We start from the raw sequence: 16,169 nt of genomic DNA, 5'->3' as shown, positions 1-16,169 counted from the left end.
ACTTTGTCATATTGCAATCATTTTCTGTGCCTTGGCCTCTTCAACCTCATAGGTAAATAATCATGAAGCTATAGCATGGACAAATCTAAAAAAAACTACTTATTCCATCATGTATACATTATAGATCATAGAGGTGCACACATCACCACTTTTTATTAAGACTGATTTGATTGTATGAGTAAATAGAAGAACTATAATCAGGCAAAGTTGAAATGAATATGTTTGTGTTTAGTACCAAGGGTACATTTTGAGTACAGATTATTTTTTTATGTTAGCACTGTATAGCCCCAAGAACAGTCAGCTTGACATTTAGGTCCTTAGGCAAATTGTGCCTACATGCATAAACTATGACATAAATGAGCCTTTTAAATTATTCTGTTACCAACAGAGGCTGAGAAGACATTATGTCTATACAATTGCAGAAATGATGATTGAATACTTAAAGCAAATATGTGAATTCATGAATCTGTTTTTTTAATTAGAAAAAATGTATTTGATTTTACCTTCCCATTTTAAAATGAAACAGATTTTATTTCAACAATCAACATGTCAATGGCTGTCGCTGTTCTGTTGTTTATGGTCTTACCATGTCAAGAGCTGAAAATTTTACATAAAATAGCTCTTAAGATAAAAGTAATTTCTCAGGAATTTCAGAGTGACAACTTTCTGAAATTGCCTGTCTATAAAAATGAGGACAGTATCATCTGAATAAAGACCTCAGGATTCTGTATTAAAGTCCTGATTTAATTAAGGTTGAACTATAAAAGAATTTTATTAAATGAAGTTTATTAGAAGCAGATAATAAGTCTGTATTCAATGTCATGGAGACCAGGGTTGACAGATAAAAGATATAATTAGACCATCAGTAACTCAACAAATATTTTGCTAAAATAATTATTATATTTCACTTGGGTTTAAAAATCAAATAACCAATTATTGCAAAATTAGAAACACCCAAACATAAAACATAAATCAATATTAAGTGTTTATTCTGGAGGCAGTAAAAGTGTGGAAAGAGAACACTTAAACTGCAAATAAGAAAGAAAGGACAGGTGATAACTGATTCACGCTTTTCACAAAATGTTGTTAGAATGGTGAGTTTACAAGCAGCAGAGGTATAACATTCTTTAAAAATAAGATTAATTCTAAAATAAAATATCTGTTATCTAGATGTGGTAGGGAGTTCAAAATCTGCCAAAAGAGAATTAACTTCTCATTGGAAAATAAACGAGTGTGACATTCAAAGGTTTTATGTGGCTACACACTGGTGGGCTCATATTACTCAGTTGAATCCAAGTAGATCAAGAGGGATTGAAAATTATTTGATGACTGTCAGTTTAAAAATCCCCTAATAAAATATAATATACTCATGGTATTGAGCTTGACAAGTTTGCATCTTAGAAACTCCTAAGTGGGGAGGGAATTCATCCTCGCCTTCCTTCCTAAATTCTCCAGAGGTATCTCTCTAGCAATGTGCCTTCACTCAAAGCCTGAAAAAAGGCTGAGGATGGAAGGTAGATACAGGAGATAATGTCTAGTCTAGGAGATTACTCTTTACTCTTATAAATAGCCTTAAAAAAAAAAAAAAAGAAATATCCTCATGATGGTCCTTCAGTGTGCTTGGGCTGTTTATAACTGAAAGAGATATCTAGAGCCATTCTTCATTTCTTCAGTAGAAAAGAAAATTATTCATCTAGGCTCAGCATCACTTTGTTCATACCTGTTTTAGCTTCTGTTACATTATTTTGTGTGGCACTATTTACATGTCACTATCAATCACAATACTGTCAACATCTGAAGAGAAAGAAATATATGGGGTGTAGCTAAGTAGTTTTATACATGTTTGTATAGAAAATAATACAATAATTAACAAATAATAATAAAAGAATAAACTCTGTTTTGTGTATTCACAAAACACTGTTGCCACCCTGTATTAGGTTTGATTTCATCCTTATTTTCCCAGGGTCTTTTGCAGTGCCTACTAACTGGAAGATAAGTATTCTTCAATGTATTTGTATATGAAGAGAAAGAAAGAAAAAAAACAAGATAGAAGAAAAGGAGAGAGTGAGGGAAGGATGAAGGATCAGGTAACATTCTGGTGTTATGTTTCTGTAAGATTTTTGTAAGTAGTACTTAGTTGTAATCAATTGAAAGTGTTTTAAGAGCAATAACTTCAAACAATGACTGCCCTCTAAACCTGTGAGCTCTTGTAAATGTAGTCATGCAAACAGCATAATTTTCATAGCAGAAAGTAAGATGTAATGTAAATATACATAAATCTAAGATCATTCACATTTATGTACAATTTAAAACTGTGTTTAACTTAGATGCTGTCATTACACAAATTCTAGCAAAAAATATGTATTTGATTATGCCTATGCTTCTAGTAGTGTAGACTTAAGATCTCAGGAAGCATACATTTGTCCAGACACATGTGGTGTGAGGATATTAAAAGTATTGATGTTATATAAATATCAGTATCCACTTGCTGCAATATTGCCCCTTCAGTCCTTTCTCCCTGGAGTCTAAATAATTTAAAATATAGCGTAGTGGAATTTTGATTTCTTACAGTTGTTTTAAGTTGCTCATTTATTAAATACTAATTATATGAATAATAGTTACAGGAAAGTTGTCAGTAATAATTTTGAGCACTAAGGTACACGAAAGGAATTAAAAATTTTAAGCACTAAGGACACACTAAGGTCACAGCAACAAGTTAGGTAATTATTCTGATAGTTATTTGTTAAACTACCCCAAAAGTACCAGTAAAATGTTAATCTGGACAAGGTACATGCCTAATATATAATTTGATTTTAATTTCCCAGAAATATATTATGTAAATATAATCCTTACATTTTATGTTTGAACAGTTAGATCATGAAAGAACTGCAAACTCCTTCATCGTGAACTTTTTGATAACCAGTACTGCATGCATATCTTCATGTGTTTTCAAGAGTTGAGCTAAACTACTCCATAGTATCGCTGGCTTGGCATCTCTTTTGTTCAACTAGTGACCTGAAATGACCTTAAAGTGACACTAGCCCACATGCAATCACACATTCTAGATAGTGGCCTTCAGAGTCACAAGTAAATGTACATTCCTGATATGATTTTCCCAGTAGCCTTTGTGATGAACAGTCCCCTCGCCTCCCAGTGCATTTTTGTGTGTGTGCACCTTAGATAAGACCCCATAGGGATTTACTAAAATCCTGCTCTTTTGGTTTGAATTGATCAGTTCAGCTTTAGCCCAGAAACTCATCCCATCCATGCACCCAAATAAAGGCAGGTGCTCTGAGTTCTGTCATAAGACCATTTTAAAACAGATGCCATGGTCACTTTGCAGATGAACAAATGGAGGTATTGATTTGCTGGGTAGTCTGCCCAAGATGAAATATTAAAAGTGACAAGGACAAAAATTACAAATTCTCAAAAGTTTATGCAGTCTTACTACACTATAATATTCTCTTCTGTTTTCAGGTAAAAGCTGGTATTTTTTAGTCTTAGGAGAATTATTGAGTGCTTTATTTTATTTGTAAGAAGTCTTTTAAAAGCTTTTGAGATATTTGGCAGAGAACAAATTAACAACAGGAGAAAGAGGGCTATTGTGGTCAAGTTCCTGGGAAAAAAGATTAAAGAAAAAAGAATGAAATGATATTGGAAATGTTTATCAATCTTAGTTTTAGAGCTTTTGCCATGCTCTTCAATCATCAACTTATCACAAGATAAACTTCTGACATTTTACAAAATAGAAGTGAGGCAGGGATAGTTAGCAACTAGAAATAATTTACTGCTAAGGTTCTTAAATTTATATTTCTGATGTATTTTTGATGTTCCAAAAAACACATAAGAATGATATTTAACAATATAAATATATTCTCCATCTTATCATCCCTAGTTAGTCATATTATTTTAATCATTCATAGGAAATAATTAAAATAGTTAAATAACTCCATCTCTATTCTCTTTTTTGTTAGATTCTGTAATCATAACGTGACTATCTGTTAGTAAACTATACACGTACAAAGTTAAATACTATATATCATGGATGGAAGCAAGCTTGGAGCAATTTGGGCATTCAGTAGAATGAAATATTTAAGTGTCTTTTTTATGAATATTTTTACATTTATTTCAATGATAACTTGATTCAGAAAATATTATAAGTATTTTCAAATATACTCCTTTACCTTAAAACTATCAGTGCTAAACATGAGGGCATTATGAAATCCACATATCTCTTGAACAGGTACTGATATATTTAGTACAAATGGTTTTTTTGTGTCAAGCACTTGTTCTAAATGTTGGAGATACAGGAACGATAAAAACCAAACCCTTGATTTGTAAAGCTGACATACAAAGTGTAAGCCAAATGAACATAAAATGAAAAAGGAAATAAATGTTAGTAAAAAAATAGAACAAGGAAGGGTAATAGAAAATTTTGCCAGATTTAGCAGTTTTCAAAGGTAGTAAACAAAGTCCCTGAAAGAAAAAAAAGTTAAATCAGGACCAAAAGGAGGACATTGGCTGGTTTTGAGTGGTGATTATTATTATCTGAACAACACGCTAGTTCTGTTGTTGTGTACAGAAGATTTTAAAGGTACTAAGGACAGAAACAGGACAATTTTAGGCATTCTGGCAGAAGAGGTAGTTAAAGGTTTTCATTTTCTAGGTCTGTGTGAAGGCACCACTGAGAAGACAGATTGTATTTGTGTTTTGAGATTAGATCCAGAGTGGCGATGCCTCTAAGTGTTTGGTTTGAGCTATTTCAAGAATCTGATTGCACTTACGGACCTGAAAAATCTTGTGAAAAGTTTCTTATGGAAGACCAAATGTTCAGTTTTAGATATAGTAAAATAAATCTGAGGTGCCTAGTAAACATTTAAATGGACAAATTGATGATAGATAGACAGATGTATGCATAGATACATAGATAAATGGATTTATAATTCAAGGGAGAATATAAATTGCAATTACATGTTTATGAGTCATCAATAGGCAGATGATATTTAACACTATAGAACTCAATAAGGTAAATGACCTAATATAGAGAGAAGTTCTGATGAATGAGTTGGTGACATTCCACATCTAATAAGTCAGATAATGAAGTAGTAGCAACAGAAAAAGGAGGGACCAATAGAAAGTTTGAAAAAAAAACGGTGTAGTATTATCCTGGAACTTCAATAGCAAAAGTGTTTTCAGAAGAATGTACTTAACAGTGGCAAATGTTCCTAATACACTGAATAAGTTATAATGTGGGAATTGACCTTCAGATTTAGCAAGGAATTTACCACGGCCTTTGATGACCTTAGCAGGTTCATATTCTGGAAAGCAGTGGAGGCAAATGTCTGAATGGCATGTGTTTAGGAGGAAATAATAAGAAGAAAATGTGGGTACATGAAATGAACATAATAGAAGTAATGGGAGAAATGGGACTGATGCTGGAGAAGATATTTAAGGAAATAGCAACTGTTTTGTTTGTTTGAAGTGTGTGTGCGTGTGTGTGTGTGCAAGAAGAACATGATTTAATATATTTCCTTCAGTCCCAGGAATTTTCTTAATGTTTTTGTCTCATGAATATCTTCACTTTACCCATTCTAAAGTTAATGGTATGATACCTAGATGCAAACACAATTTCTAATAAAACAGCATATATTAATAAGATTCATACATATTAAACCATTAAAGTTACCCAAATATTTATATCTAACCTAAGCATTTTTAACAAGTCATGTCAATGGATAGTTATTAAGAAGTCAAATTGAAATTCTGTGCCACTATCATGTTTCAATACTTGTTTTTTCTTATATTTTTTTTATACACACTGAATTTAACTTTTTTTTTTTTTTTTGGTTTTTCAATTACAGTTGTCTCCTTTTCTCCCAATTTCTCTCCCCCACCCAACCCACCCCCTCTCCCGCAATCATATCCCTCCCCGTTGTCCATGTCCATGAGTCATTTATTAAATTTAACTTTTGATCATTAAAAATACAAAAATATTTATTTCTTATTCTGTTCAAGGCACTATGCTAAGTCTGGTATATATCATTCTCTTAATCTTCACTATAAGCTTACAAAAATAGATTTTATTAACCTATATTCTAAATAAGTGTTCTTGGGATCAGAAATTCAGTGAATTTCCTGAGCCTTGTTGATATGATAGATATAGCAGGGATTCAGTTCAGATATGATTAATTCCGAAGTACATGACCTCTAACTTTTACAACTTTATTGGAGAATACTTACTGAAAGATAAAGAGTAAGACATGAGCAGCACTTCTTTTGTATACTAGGTAGAGCCAAATGCAATGAAAGGCATTTAGCATGTCTTACTGTTAATACAGCTATTAATTTGTCTAAGAAAAACATATCATGAATAGCAAGCAAAATCAATCTTTCTCATGTTTACAAATTTGAACTGTTAGAAATCATGAAACAAGAAAAGAATAAATTAATTCTTTTTTTTTTTTTCATTTAAGTGTCTGGCCATCATTATGAGACAACTTACAATATTACAAAAATAAGACTTGGATGTAAAAATTGCAGATCATATGGTGCTGATTGACCAATAAAAGCTGTGAAGGATCCAAAATTAATCCCATATCTAGGCCTACAGAGTTTCCCTATGAGTTTGCTACTGGAAATGCAAATCTTTACTGCTAAGAAATGCTGGATTTCTACATGCTTATTAAATTTATGCAATTTAATTATTACTAGAATGTAAAATGCAATGTTGTAGCTTCAAATAAAATCTCAATAACGTGAAATACGTATGTTTGAGGAAAATAAGTAGAAGCCCAGCTCATCCATTTCTCATTATTTTAAGGAGTTATTTATTTATTTTTTTTTGTCAAGGATTAAGTACATATCAAAAAGGACAAAATAATGAGTCTCATTTTAAGATCTTGATCTTTATATATCTTGACCAATTGAATATCCATTCTACTGATTTCCCTGTTTCCCTTCATTTAAATGTATTATTGAAATCTTTTTGAATTTTCAGTGGTGAGATGTTACAAACATCAGCAACTTCTGAATAATTTTATTTTTGTACATAACAAAAATATAAAAACTTTAATGGACTGTTAAATATTATACTACGTATGAAATACATATGTTAAAATTCTTTACACATCATATATGTATATACATATATATTTATCACTTAAATGTTGCTCCAATGGTATTATAGAAAAATAATATGATTTAGAGTTGCATAGAAATGGTTTTAAATCTATGTTCTTATATATCCTGTATGAACCTGTAAAATAATTTTATTTTTTTATTTCCATCTGTAAATAAAAGTTAATACTATCAAAATAATAGACTGGTATTAATGTTATAATTACTAAATAAGAAAATATATGATAACTTCTTTTTGACAATACAACAGTAAACAAGCCCTTCTCTTTCTTTCTTATCTAGAAACAGGGCTAAGCATAGTTAAACTGAATCAGTGATTCACTGTTATTTTTAGAACAATAGCAAAAATCTTAACACTGCAGTAAAGAAAAATAAGTAAAGATGTATTTTATTTAAAATACCAATCTTTTACATAATAAATTAAACTACTAGTGTCTTTTCAAAGTTTTGGAAGACTAAAAATATTTGAAATATTGTACATATGTATATCTACAATGTACACATGATTATGTGAACTAAGAAATATATATATACATTTATATATATATATATATCTTTATCTTAGTGGAATATTTGTGATCTAAAATATGTGGATAACATTAAGCAATAAATTCCCTTAAAGCACTTGAAACCTGTTGTTTTAAATAAGTAAAACTTTCATAAAAATGAGTTTTTCATTTTTCAAGATATAATTCAATTAATTCCAAATAATTTTAATGATGAAATTTTATCATATATATTGAATATAATTTTTTTGTAACTTCAGTGGCTTTTGCTTGTTATTTTCTACAAATACTGTTATAATTTTAGGATAATACAAATGTTAAGTGCCTGAAAAGACCAGCCTAGAAGCATTTTTTTTTCATGTACAATGAGAAGATAAGCACTCAAAATTTTGCCTTCCAACAGTGATTAATATTAGCAGGAAAAACAGAAACTAATAGTTATTTGCTACCATTTAAATTGATTGTGAAAGATGTAGTTACTATCATCTACTGAAACAATTTATGAAGTATCTATCCTGCTCACCAAAAAACTAACACTAAAAGTCAGGAATACATTTTACTACAGTCTTTTCAGCATGTAATCAAAAGATTCATAGTCATTGGGCAGATAAGAGAAATTTAAATAAATAAACTCACCTTATCCACAATACATATCTGCTTTCTTGTTTGAGCATCAAGTATTTCAATCTCAAAGTGAGTTGTTTTTGATTGTTTAACTGCTGGAGTTGATTTTAGAGGACCTGCTGAAAGCATAAGTTGTGAAAAAGCGGGAAAATTTCTCATATCAATCTTCGGTATAGACCGTGTAGATCCCTGGGAGTAAAATTCTCTTTTGCGTTCTGAAGCAAGGGATTTTTGCCTTTTGAACATTGTATAAAGAACCAGGAGAATCTGTCATCTCAACAGAAGACACTTTGCAAGTGTGTTTCCTTCGCACCAGTTAAATACTGCTCGTGAAATCCAAAAGGTCAAGTGGCATGCCATTCCAATAGTTCAGTTTTATTTAGCAAGACTGAAAACAATGACTGATTTTATTTCTATATATAACACACCATTGTGAATTGCTGCAATGCAAAGGATCACTTTACCAGCATTCAAATTATTTCTTGCTTTCTCTTTTTATCTCTGCTTCTTAATATGACCACTGCTCTCTCAAATTCCAAAGCAAGAAAGGAATAGACAGATTGTTCTCTTATCTTTGGATTCTGGATGCACTAATCTTCAAACATATTGTTCACATATTATTATTCATTTATATTTAGATGTGCTTAACAATATAAAAGGAAAAATTATTAAAATGTATTTAGAATTAGCTTAATGTTATCTCATAATTAAAATTACAAACACCTAATATATTATCACATAACAATTTGTTTATAGATGCAATATTTTAGTATGTATCCAATACAAAATGGATAAATTCTTCACTAGATACAGGAATCAGAAAGATAGCAAGTTGTCTAAGAGATCAGAAGAGATCAGAGTAATTTTATAAGTTAAAGGAAGTAAGCCTTACTTTAATATTCCTACACATTTTGTATGACTGGGAAATCTTTAAACTTATATATAAAATTGATACTAAATACAATATATACCATAATACTATTATGAAAATCTAAATTGTCTCAGAATAAAAAATAAAAATAATAACCTAGTAAGATAGGATTGTGAAAAAGATTCAAGTACACTGAGACCTGCAAATCTGGTGAAGAGACAAGTAAAAAAATATCCAAAGTGTATTGTCACTGATTCAAGGGATATTATAGAATAATATTCTGAGATGCTATTGTTAATGAAAATTTCAAAAAAAATGGCTAAAATTATAAAGGGTGAAACCTATATATCCAGATGAGGCTAATCTTTATTTTTATAATTAAAAAAGTATGTATTTTTCTAAAGATTTTACTACAGATTATGCCCTGGAGATCCACTTGCACATATTCAGTTGTCTTTTTCATATTCTAGTCCAACATCACACTCAATATTTTTTAAAATAATTTTATTTATTTTTAGAGAATGGGGAAGGGAGGGAGAAAGGGAGAGAAACATTGACATGCAAGAGAAACATCAATCATTGTCTCTTGCACTCCCCCAACCAGAGACTTGGCCCACAACCCAGGCATGTGCCCTGTCTGGGAATCCAGCTGGCGACCTTTCACTTTGCGGTATGATGCCCAACCCTCTGAGCCATGCCAGACAGGGCTACACTCAATATTAAATATTTTTTAAAAACATTAAATTTAGTAATGTTTAAAAAAAATCAAATATAGAAATGTGTGTGAAGGTATTTACATAGATACACATCGTGTTATTTTATTACCTCAATAGTCCAGGACTCCGAAATTGATATCATTCTTACCATCTCCCTTTCTCCAATACCTCAGATCTAATTTACCGGAAATTCAGAACATAATCACCTCACCACCTCCACAACTACCTTCTAATCACCGTTCTCACCTGTAATTGCTTTCCGAACTTGGCTCCATGCATCAACATAGGTGCATCTATTGTCTCTTTTTTAATATAGCAGCTAGAGTAAGCAGTGTCTACCTTAAAAAAAGATAATCCAGAATAATGCAAAGTAAAACCACAACGAGATACCATCTCTCATCTGTTAGAATGGCCATCATCAATAAATCAACAAACAAAAAAAGTGTTGGCAATGATGTAGAGAAAGGGGAACCTTTTTGCATTGTAGGCAGGATTGCAGATTGGTGTGACCACTGGGAAAGGCAGTGTGGAGATACCTCAGAATATTAAAAATGTTTCTGTCTTTTGACTCAGTGATCCCACTTCTGGGAATATATCCAAAGGAACCCAAAACACTAATTTGAATGAACATAAACACCCTTATGTTCATTGCAGTGTTATTTACTATCGCCAAGACATGGAAGCAGCCCAGGTGTCCAGGAGTAGATGGGTGGATAAAACAACTATGGGCATTTGCATTAGGGAATGCTACTTGGCTATTAAAAAGAGAAAGAAAAACTTACCCTTTGGATGGTATGGATTACCCAGAGTATATTATTCTAAGTAAAATAAGCCCATCAGAGAAAGAAAAATACCATATGATTTCATTCATTTGTGCATCCTAATGAACAAACTGAACTAACAAGGAAATGGGGGCAGACTCATAGATGGAGAGCAGGGTGAAAGATAAGTGGGGGGAGGATAGGGGTGGAGGGATTGAGTAAAAAGGAAAAAGGACTCATGGTCATGGACAACAGTGTGGTGATTGCAGCGGGAAGGGGGGGATATAAGGAAACTAAATTGTAATGGAAAAAATACAATAATTTTTTTTTAAAGATAATTTAATGATCTGCTCAACACTGCAGGGGCTTCTCTTCTTATGTAACGAAAATCTAACTTTCCCTGCAAAGGTCCACAAGGATCTGCTTCATCACCTAAACTGTCTATAGTGCCTAGAGCAGTGTCTGGTACAAAGTAGGTGCACAATAAATATATACTAAATACATAAATAATCAATAAATGTGCACTGAGGGTGTAGGAAGAATGATGTGATGTTAATTGGATGGCTCAGGTAAATTACTACTATATTATAGTAAAATGATATAACTACAACTGTTACATCTTCACAATAGTTTCTATTTAAAAGAGGGAATTGTCAGAAGGACACAGGAGCCAAACAGATCCCTCCTTATCAAAGCTGGAATAATTCAAGTAAATAAATACTGATAATAGATCCTAATTCAAAGATTTATAGTCCATTTCCTCCTGCCTGGCTGAAAACATTATTCTGGCAATTAATCCCTTCTTTACTGCATTGTAATTTAATATTTTTACTCAATCATTAATATCAACTCATGAATGTCATAATACCGCTTATGTTATCTTTACCCCATATCATCTTTTAGCTAGCTACTCTTTATTTTTATGTTTTTAATACAGAAATTCTTGCAAATTTTATCTGAGACCGTTGTCCCATTTCCTTTCCACTTATTCCCTTTTGGCCTCATTTTAACATGTCTCTTGCTCATACTCACTTGTATTTAATGAGATCATCATCATCAGCATCCATTTTTGCAAATCAAAACTTCAAGGCTCAGTCTTCAGTTTTTGAACCATTCTGCAGTTTTTAACCTAGTAAGTCACACTCACCAAACATTTTCAGCAGTTGGTCTTTAGCATTCCATCTCTCCCGGTTTTCCTTTGTCATTGAGCTTGCTTGGATCACTAACCTAAGAGATGTGTCAAATATCAGTAAACATTCTCCAGTAAACATTCTCCCTATAATTATTTACATTTGGCTAAATGGCTATTATTCTCATTTTTTTTGGCCAAAATGTACAGGTCAACATTCTCTATCTCCTTTCCCCACCCCTTTGCCATTCCATATGTAAATGCTGTTGGCGTTACTGTTCAAAAATATCCGGAAACTTAGCAACTTCACAATCTTCACAGAAGTTGAATATGACAGTAGTCTCCAAACCACTGTCTCTTGTTCTAATCTTGTTTCTCCAAAGCCAATGCCTTCAAAAAATCAAATTGCTTTTATAATTTTCTTAACACAAAAGAAACACCGTCCTTCACAGAACAGGAGCTCCAGTCTCCTGTCTTGCCCTGCTGCTGTCTTTGTTTATTCTACTACCTCACTCTGGACGAGCAGTTTCTAGGAAACACCAAGTATCTCTCCCCTCAGGTTTGTAATTTGCTTTCTTGGAGTACAATTCTCAGATAATTTCAAGGCTAATTAATTTTTTTTTTCAGATTTTCACTGAAATATCACTACTTAAGATAATACGTTTCCTAACCACTTCATCTCTGTTAGCCGTAAATAGGAGTCCTTATTCTTCTTTATTTCTTCTGAACACATATCATCATTTAAAACATTACATTTGGATTTATTTATCTTCCTTTCACTGAATGTAAGCTCCACAGAAGAATTAGTATATTTTGTTGACTATTGCATGTTCAACACCAAGAAGAATTACCAGGTATACAGGTGGTATAAGAGGAATAGTTATTGAAATTGTAAGTGAATTAAATAAAAAGAAAAACAGACAGTTTAAATGATCTATAAATCATTGTAGCTGAAAATAGTCTTAAGATTTAGTTGTTTTGCTGTTGTCAAAATGGACCAAAAAAGACACAGACTTATCTGTCTACATCAAGAAAAATACTTTTAGATGAGTAGCTATACTTTTCACATCTATGTTTTTTAAAGTTTCTTGAATTTTTTTCTTGATTCTTCAGGCTTCCTATATTTTGCAAAATAATAATATAGAAGAACTAATACTTATTGGTTGTCAATCTAAACATATGTATTGAATATTCCATAAAAATAAGTGAGAAAAACATGAATAATGACCACCTTGGTTTAGAGAACAGAGACAAATTCTGACTAGCCAACGCATTAAACAAGTTTGAATTGAAAAAAAATGTGTATATGTCACAATTTATTTTAAAAATAATGTTTGGTAATTGTAGTCTTTTAAAATTTTATTATATATATATATATATATATATATATATATATATATATATATAATATTTAATGCACCATCTCCCAGCCTCTCATTTTCCCCTGTTCTACATCATAATTATCTAACAGTCCCTTCACCAAATTTCTAAGCATTAGTTTTTCTGCCATAAAAATCAACCTCTGTCATTCCTCAGTATTTTATATTTGCTATATTGGTGCTTATTGGGTTGGCAAAACTAAATGATCTGCTTAATCCAGTTACTCTGATAAAGAATTATATTGAATAAAATATTGACAGGAAAATTTGAAATCCATATAGAATGGAAAATTAATACACAACCTGACACAATAAGAAACTCATGGAGACATGAAACTGTTCCCCCAGCACTAAAGAAAAGATTGCTTGAATTTTTCAGAGTGAATTTTTGAGAGTAAATCTAGTAACAATGGCTGCTTCAAAAGACTGAGATTCAGAGTTTTTTCTTTAAAATTGCTTACCCATATAAGCTCATCTGTACTGGTTTTTTGTTATATAATAGTATTATCTTAAAGTGTTAAAGTTCTACATCAGTAAAACAACATTTATCATGCATGTATGTTGTTCAAGATCATTTATTCATTCTACACTACTTTTATTTTAACTTTATAAATTCTGGCTAATTTTTTAAAGATATACTCTTTAGATTATTGAAACAATATTGATTTATATAATTTTTCATAAATTCATAAATTCTGTTGTTTGGGGAGACTTCAAGAAAGACCTGTCAAAGTCTATGATCTTTTTCAAATTAAATTAAGAAAAAACTAGGGCCCTGGCTGGTGTGGCTCAGTGGATTGAGCACCAGCCTGTAAATCAAAGGGTCACAAGTTCAATTCCCAGTCAGGACACATGTCTGGGTTGTGGGCTGGGTCCCCACTTGGGGGCACATGAGAGGCAACCACACATTGATTTTTCACTCCCTCTCTTTCTCTCTCCCTCTCCATCTCTCTAAAATAAATCCATAAAATGAAAAAAAGAAAAGAAAAGAAAAAATTAGTCTCATTCAGAAAATATTGTTCAATCATCATACTTGATTGCACATTACATTTCACCAATTTTATTTTTGAAAACCTAAAGTTCATACCATTTCTGATTTTATATTTTATAATTTCATATTTTAATTGAAGATCCACTGCCAAATGAAACACATAAACTGACATTTTAATAACTTTTCCAGCACTATCATTAATCATAATCTTTAACTGTCTGTGGCAGCTTATGTTGCACTTTGAAAGCTCTATTTTGTGGGAATGCTCCCAGTACATTGTGTTACTTTGACTGTGTCATTAGTTTAGCAAATGACTTAGTCATATGCTATGAGATAATGCTTGCTTTTAATATAGAAAGAAGAGCAATGTTCTTGCTTCAGATCATCTTAATACAATTTCAAAGTGTACTTCAGAAAAGTATGTAGGTTGCTGAGGAACTCATGCTGCTGAGGGCCCCCAATTGTGGAAAAACAGACATCAAATAAAATCACCACATTTTTATAATGTTGTTTCATATACATTCCAAACAATCATGTTGCTCCTCAGAACAATCATGTGTAATAGGTTTTATCTTTATTATATATAATTAGATACAGCAAAACAGGATGGTTATGCAATTTGACAAACCTATAAAGACAACACACCTGGGCTTGACCCCAAGTCTTCTCTTTTTAGTTCATTTTAATTATATTTTTCCATTACCATTTAACCCTCTATACACTCTTCTATCTCCCTCCACCCACCTCCCACCCATAAACCAGTATTCTGAGAAAAAAAGTTAATGACTGCCTGATAAAAAGTGTTTCAGCCCAAAATTTGGTTCAGTAGAAGAAACACAGAAAAGTGAAAATGTTTATAAACAAAGTGGAGATTACCATCTATGATGGAAGATATATGTTAAGGCTTTATTCCTAACAGGCTCTAATCTCTGTGTTTGTGCATGTTTATATAGGTATAGTGTAGCTATAAGAGGATATATGTTAATGAACATGTGGTTTTCAATTATTTTTATTTCTGAAATATATTATTAATACAAAATACTAAACATAGAATAGCTTTAAATTTCAAAGTATATTAATAAAATAAAAGCTTTAGTATCATGACAGCTGTTCGGAATCTTCTTCTCCATGCTCCTCCAATACGCCTTTAAGGACTGCAGCGAGGGTGTCTTCATTCACACCAGATCCGATGGCAAGCTCTACAACCTGGCCCGTCTATGAGCCAAGACCAAAGTCAAAGAGGTGCTCATCCGTGAGATGCTCTTCGCCGACGACGCAGCTTTGACATCACACTCCGAAGAGGGACTCCAGCAGCTAGTCACTTGCCTTTCCCACGCATGCAAGGAGTTCGGACTAGCCATCAGCCTGACGAAGACGAATGTTATGGCTCAAGGCACGGGGACTCCCCCATGCATCACCATCGACGGATACACCCTGGAGGTTGTCAACGACTTCACTTACCTCGGGTCCACCATCTCGAGCTCTCTGTCAGTCGACTTGGAGGTCAACCGGAGAATCGCCAGGGCAGCCACAGTTATGGCCAGACTGAACCGGCGAGCGTGGAACAATTCCAGCCTCACTGAGAAAACCAGACTGCGCATCTACCAAGCCTGCGTACTCAGCACTCTCCTCTATGGCAGCGAGACGTGGACCACCTACGCAAGGCACGAAAGGAAACTCAACAGCTTCCACATGAGGTGCCTGCGATGCGTCCTGCATGTCGCCTGGCAGGATAAGGTCCCCAACACCGAGGTGCTGAAGCGAGCCAATATGAGCAGTTTGCATGCAGTTCTTAGCGAGAGACGCCTCAGGTGGCTCGGCCATGTCAAAAGAATGGATGCAGGCCGTATCCCCAAAGACCTCCTCTACGGCGAGCTAGCAGAAGGCAAGAGGATGACAGGGCGCCCAAAACTGCGGTTCAAAGACATCTGCAAAAAGGACATGACACAATGCTCCATCAATCTCAACACATGGGAAGTTCAAGCAGACGACCGCCTAGCCTGGAGGCTCGCGGTCAGGCAAGGTACGTCACGTGCAGAGGCTGCGCGCAACAAG

General features: G+C 33.0%; 1 protein-coding gene across 4 annotated transcripts in view; it reads right to left on the bottom strand.

Annotated features, from left to right (window-relative positions):
* TECRL (trans-2,3-enoyl-CoA reductase like) overlaps positions 1-8,601 on the bottom strand; it is a 73,263-nt gene extending 64,662 nt beyond the window's left edge. For 2 of the 4 annotated variants that reach the window (XM_090268150.1, XM_090268151.1), the window contains exon 1: positions 8,280-8,601. In XM_090268150.1, the coding sequence (XP_090124276.1) occupies positions 8,280-8,513 (234 nt within the window). In that variant the 5' untranslated portion in view covers positions 8,514-8,601. The remainder of the gene's footprint in view (positions 1-8,279) is intronic. The other 2 variants (XM_090268153.1, XM_090268152.1) reach the window with 2 other exon arrangements.
* Positions 8,602-16,169: the final 7,568 nt, after the last annotated feature.

The sequence above is a fragment of the Furipterus horrens genome, unplaced genomic scaffold, assembly GCF_987537825.1.
Source record: "Furipterus horrens unplaced genomic scaffold, mFurHor1.1.pri manual_scaffold_2, whole genome shotgun sequence".
Taxonomy (NCBI): Eukaryota; Metazoa; Chordata; class Mammalia; order Chiroptera; family Furipteridae; genus Furipterus; species Furipterus horrens.
The sequence above is the reverse complement of the archived record's forward strand: the minus strand, read 5'-3'. Positions and strand labels throughout refer to the sequence as shown.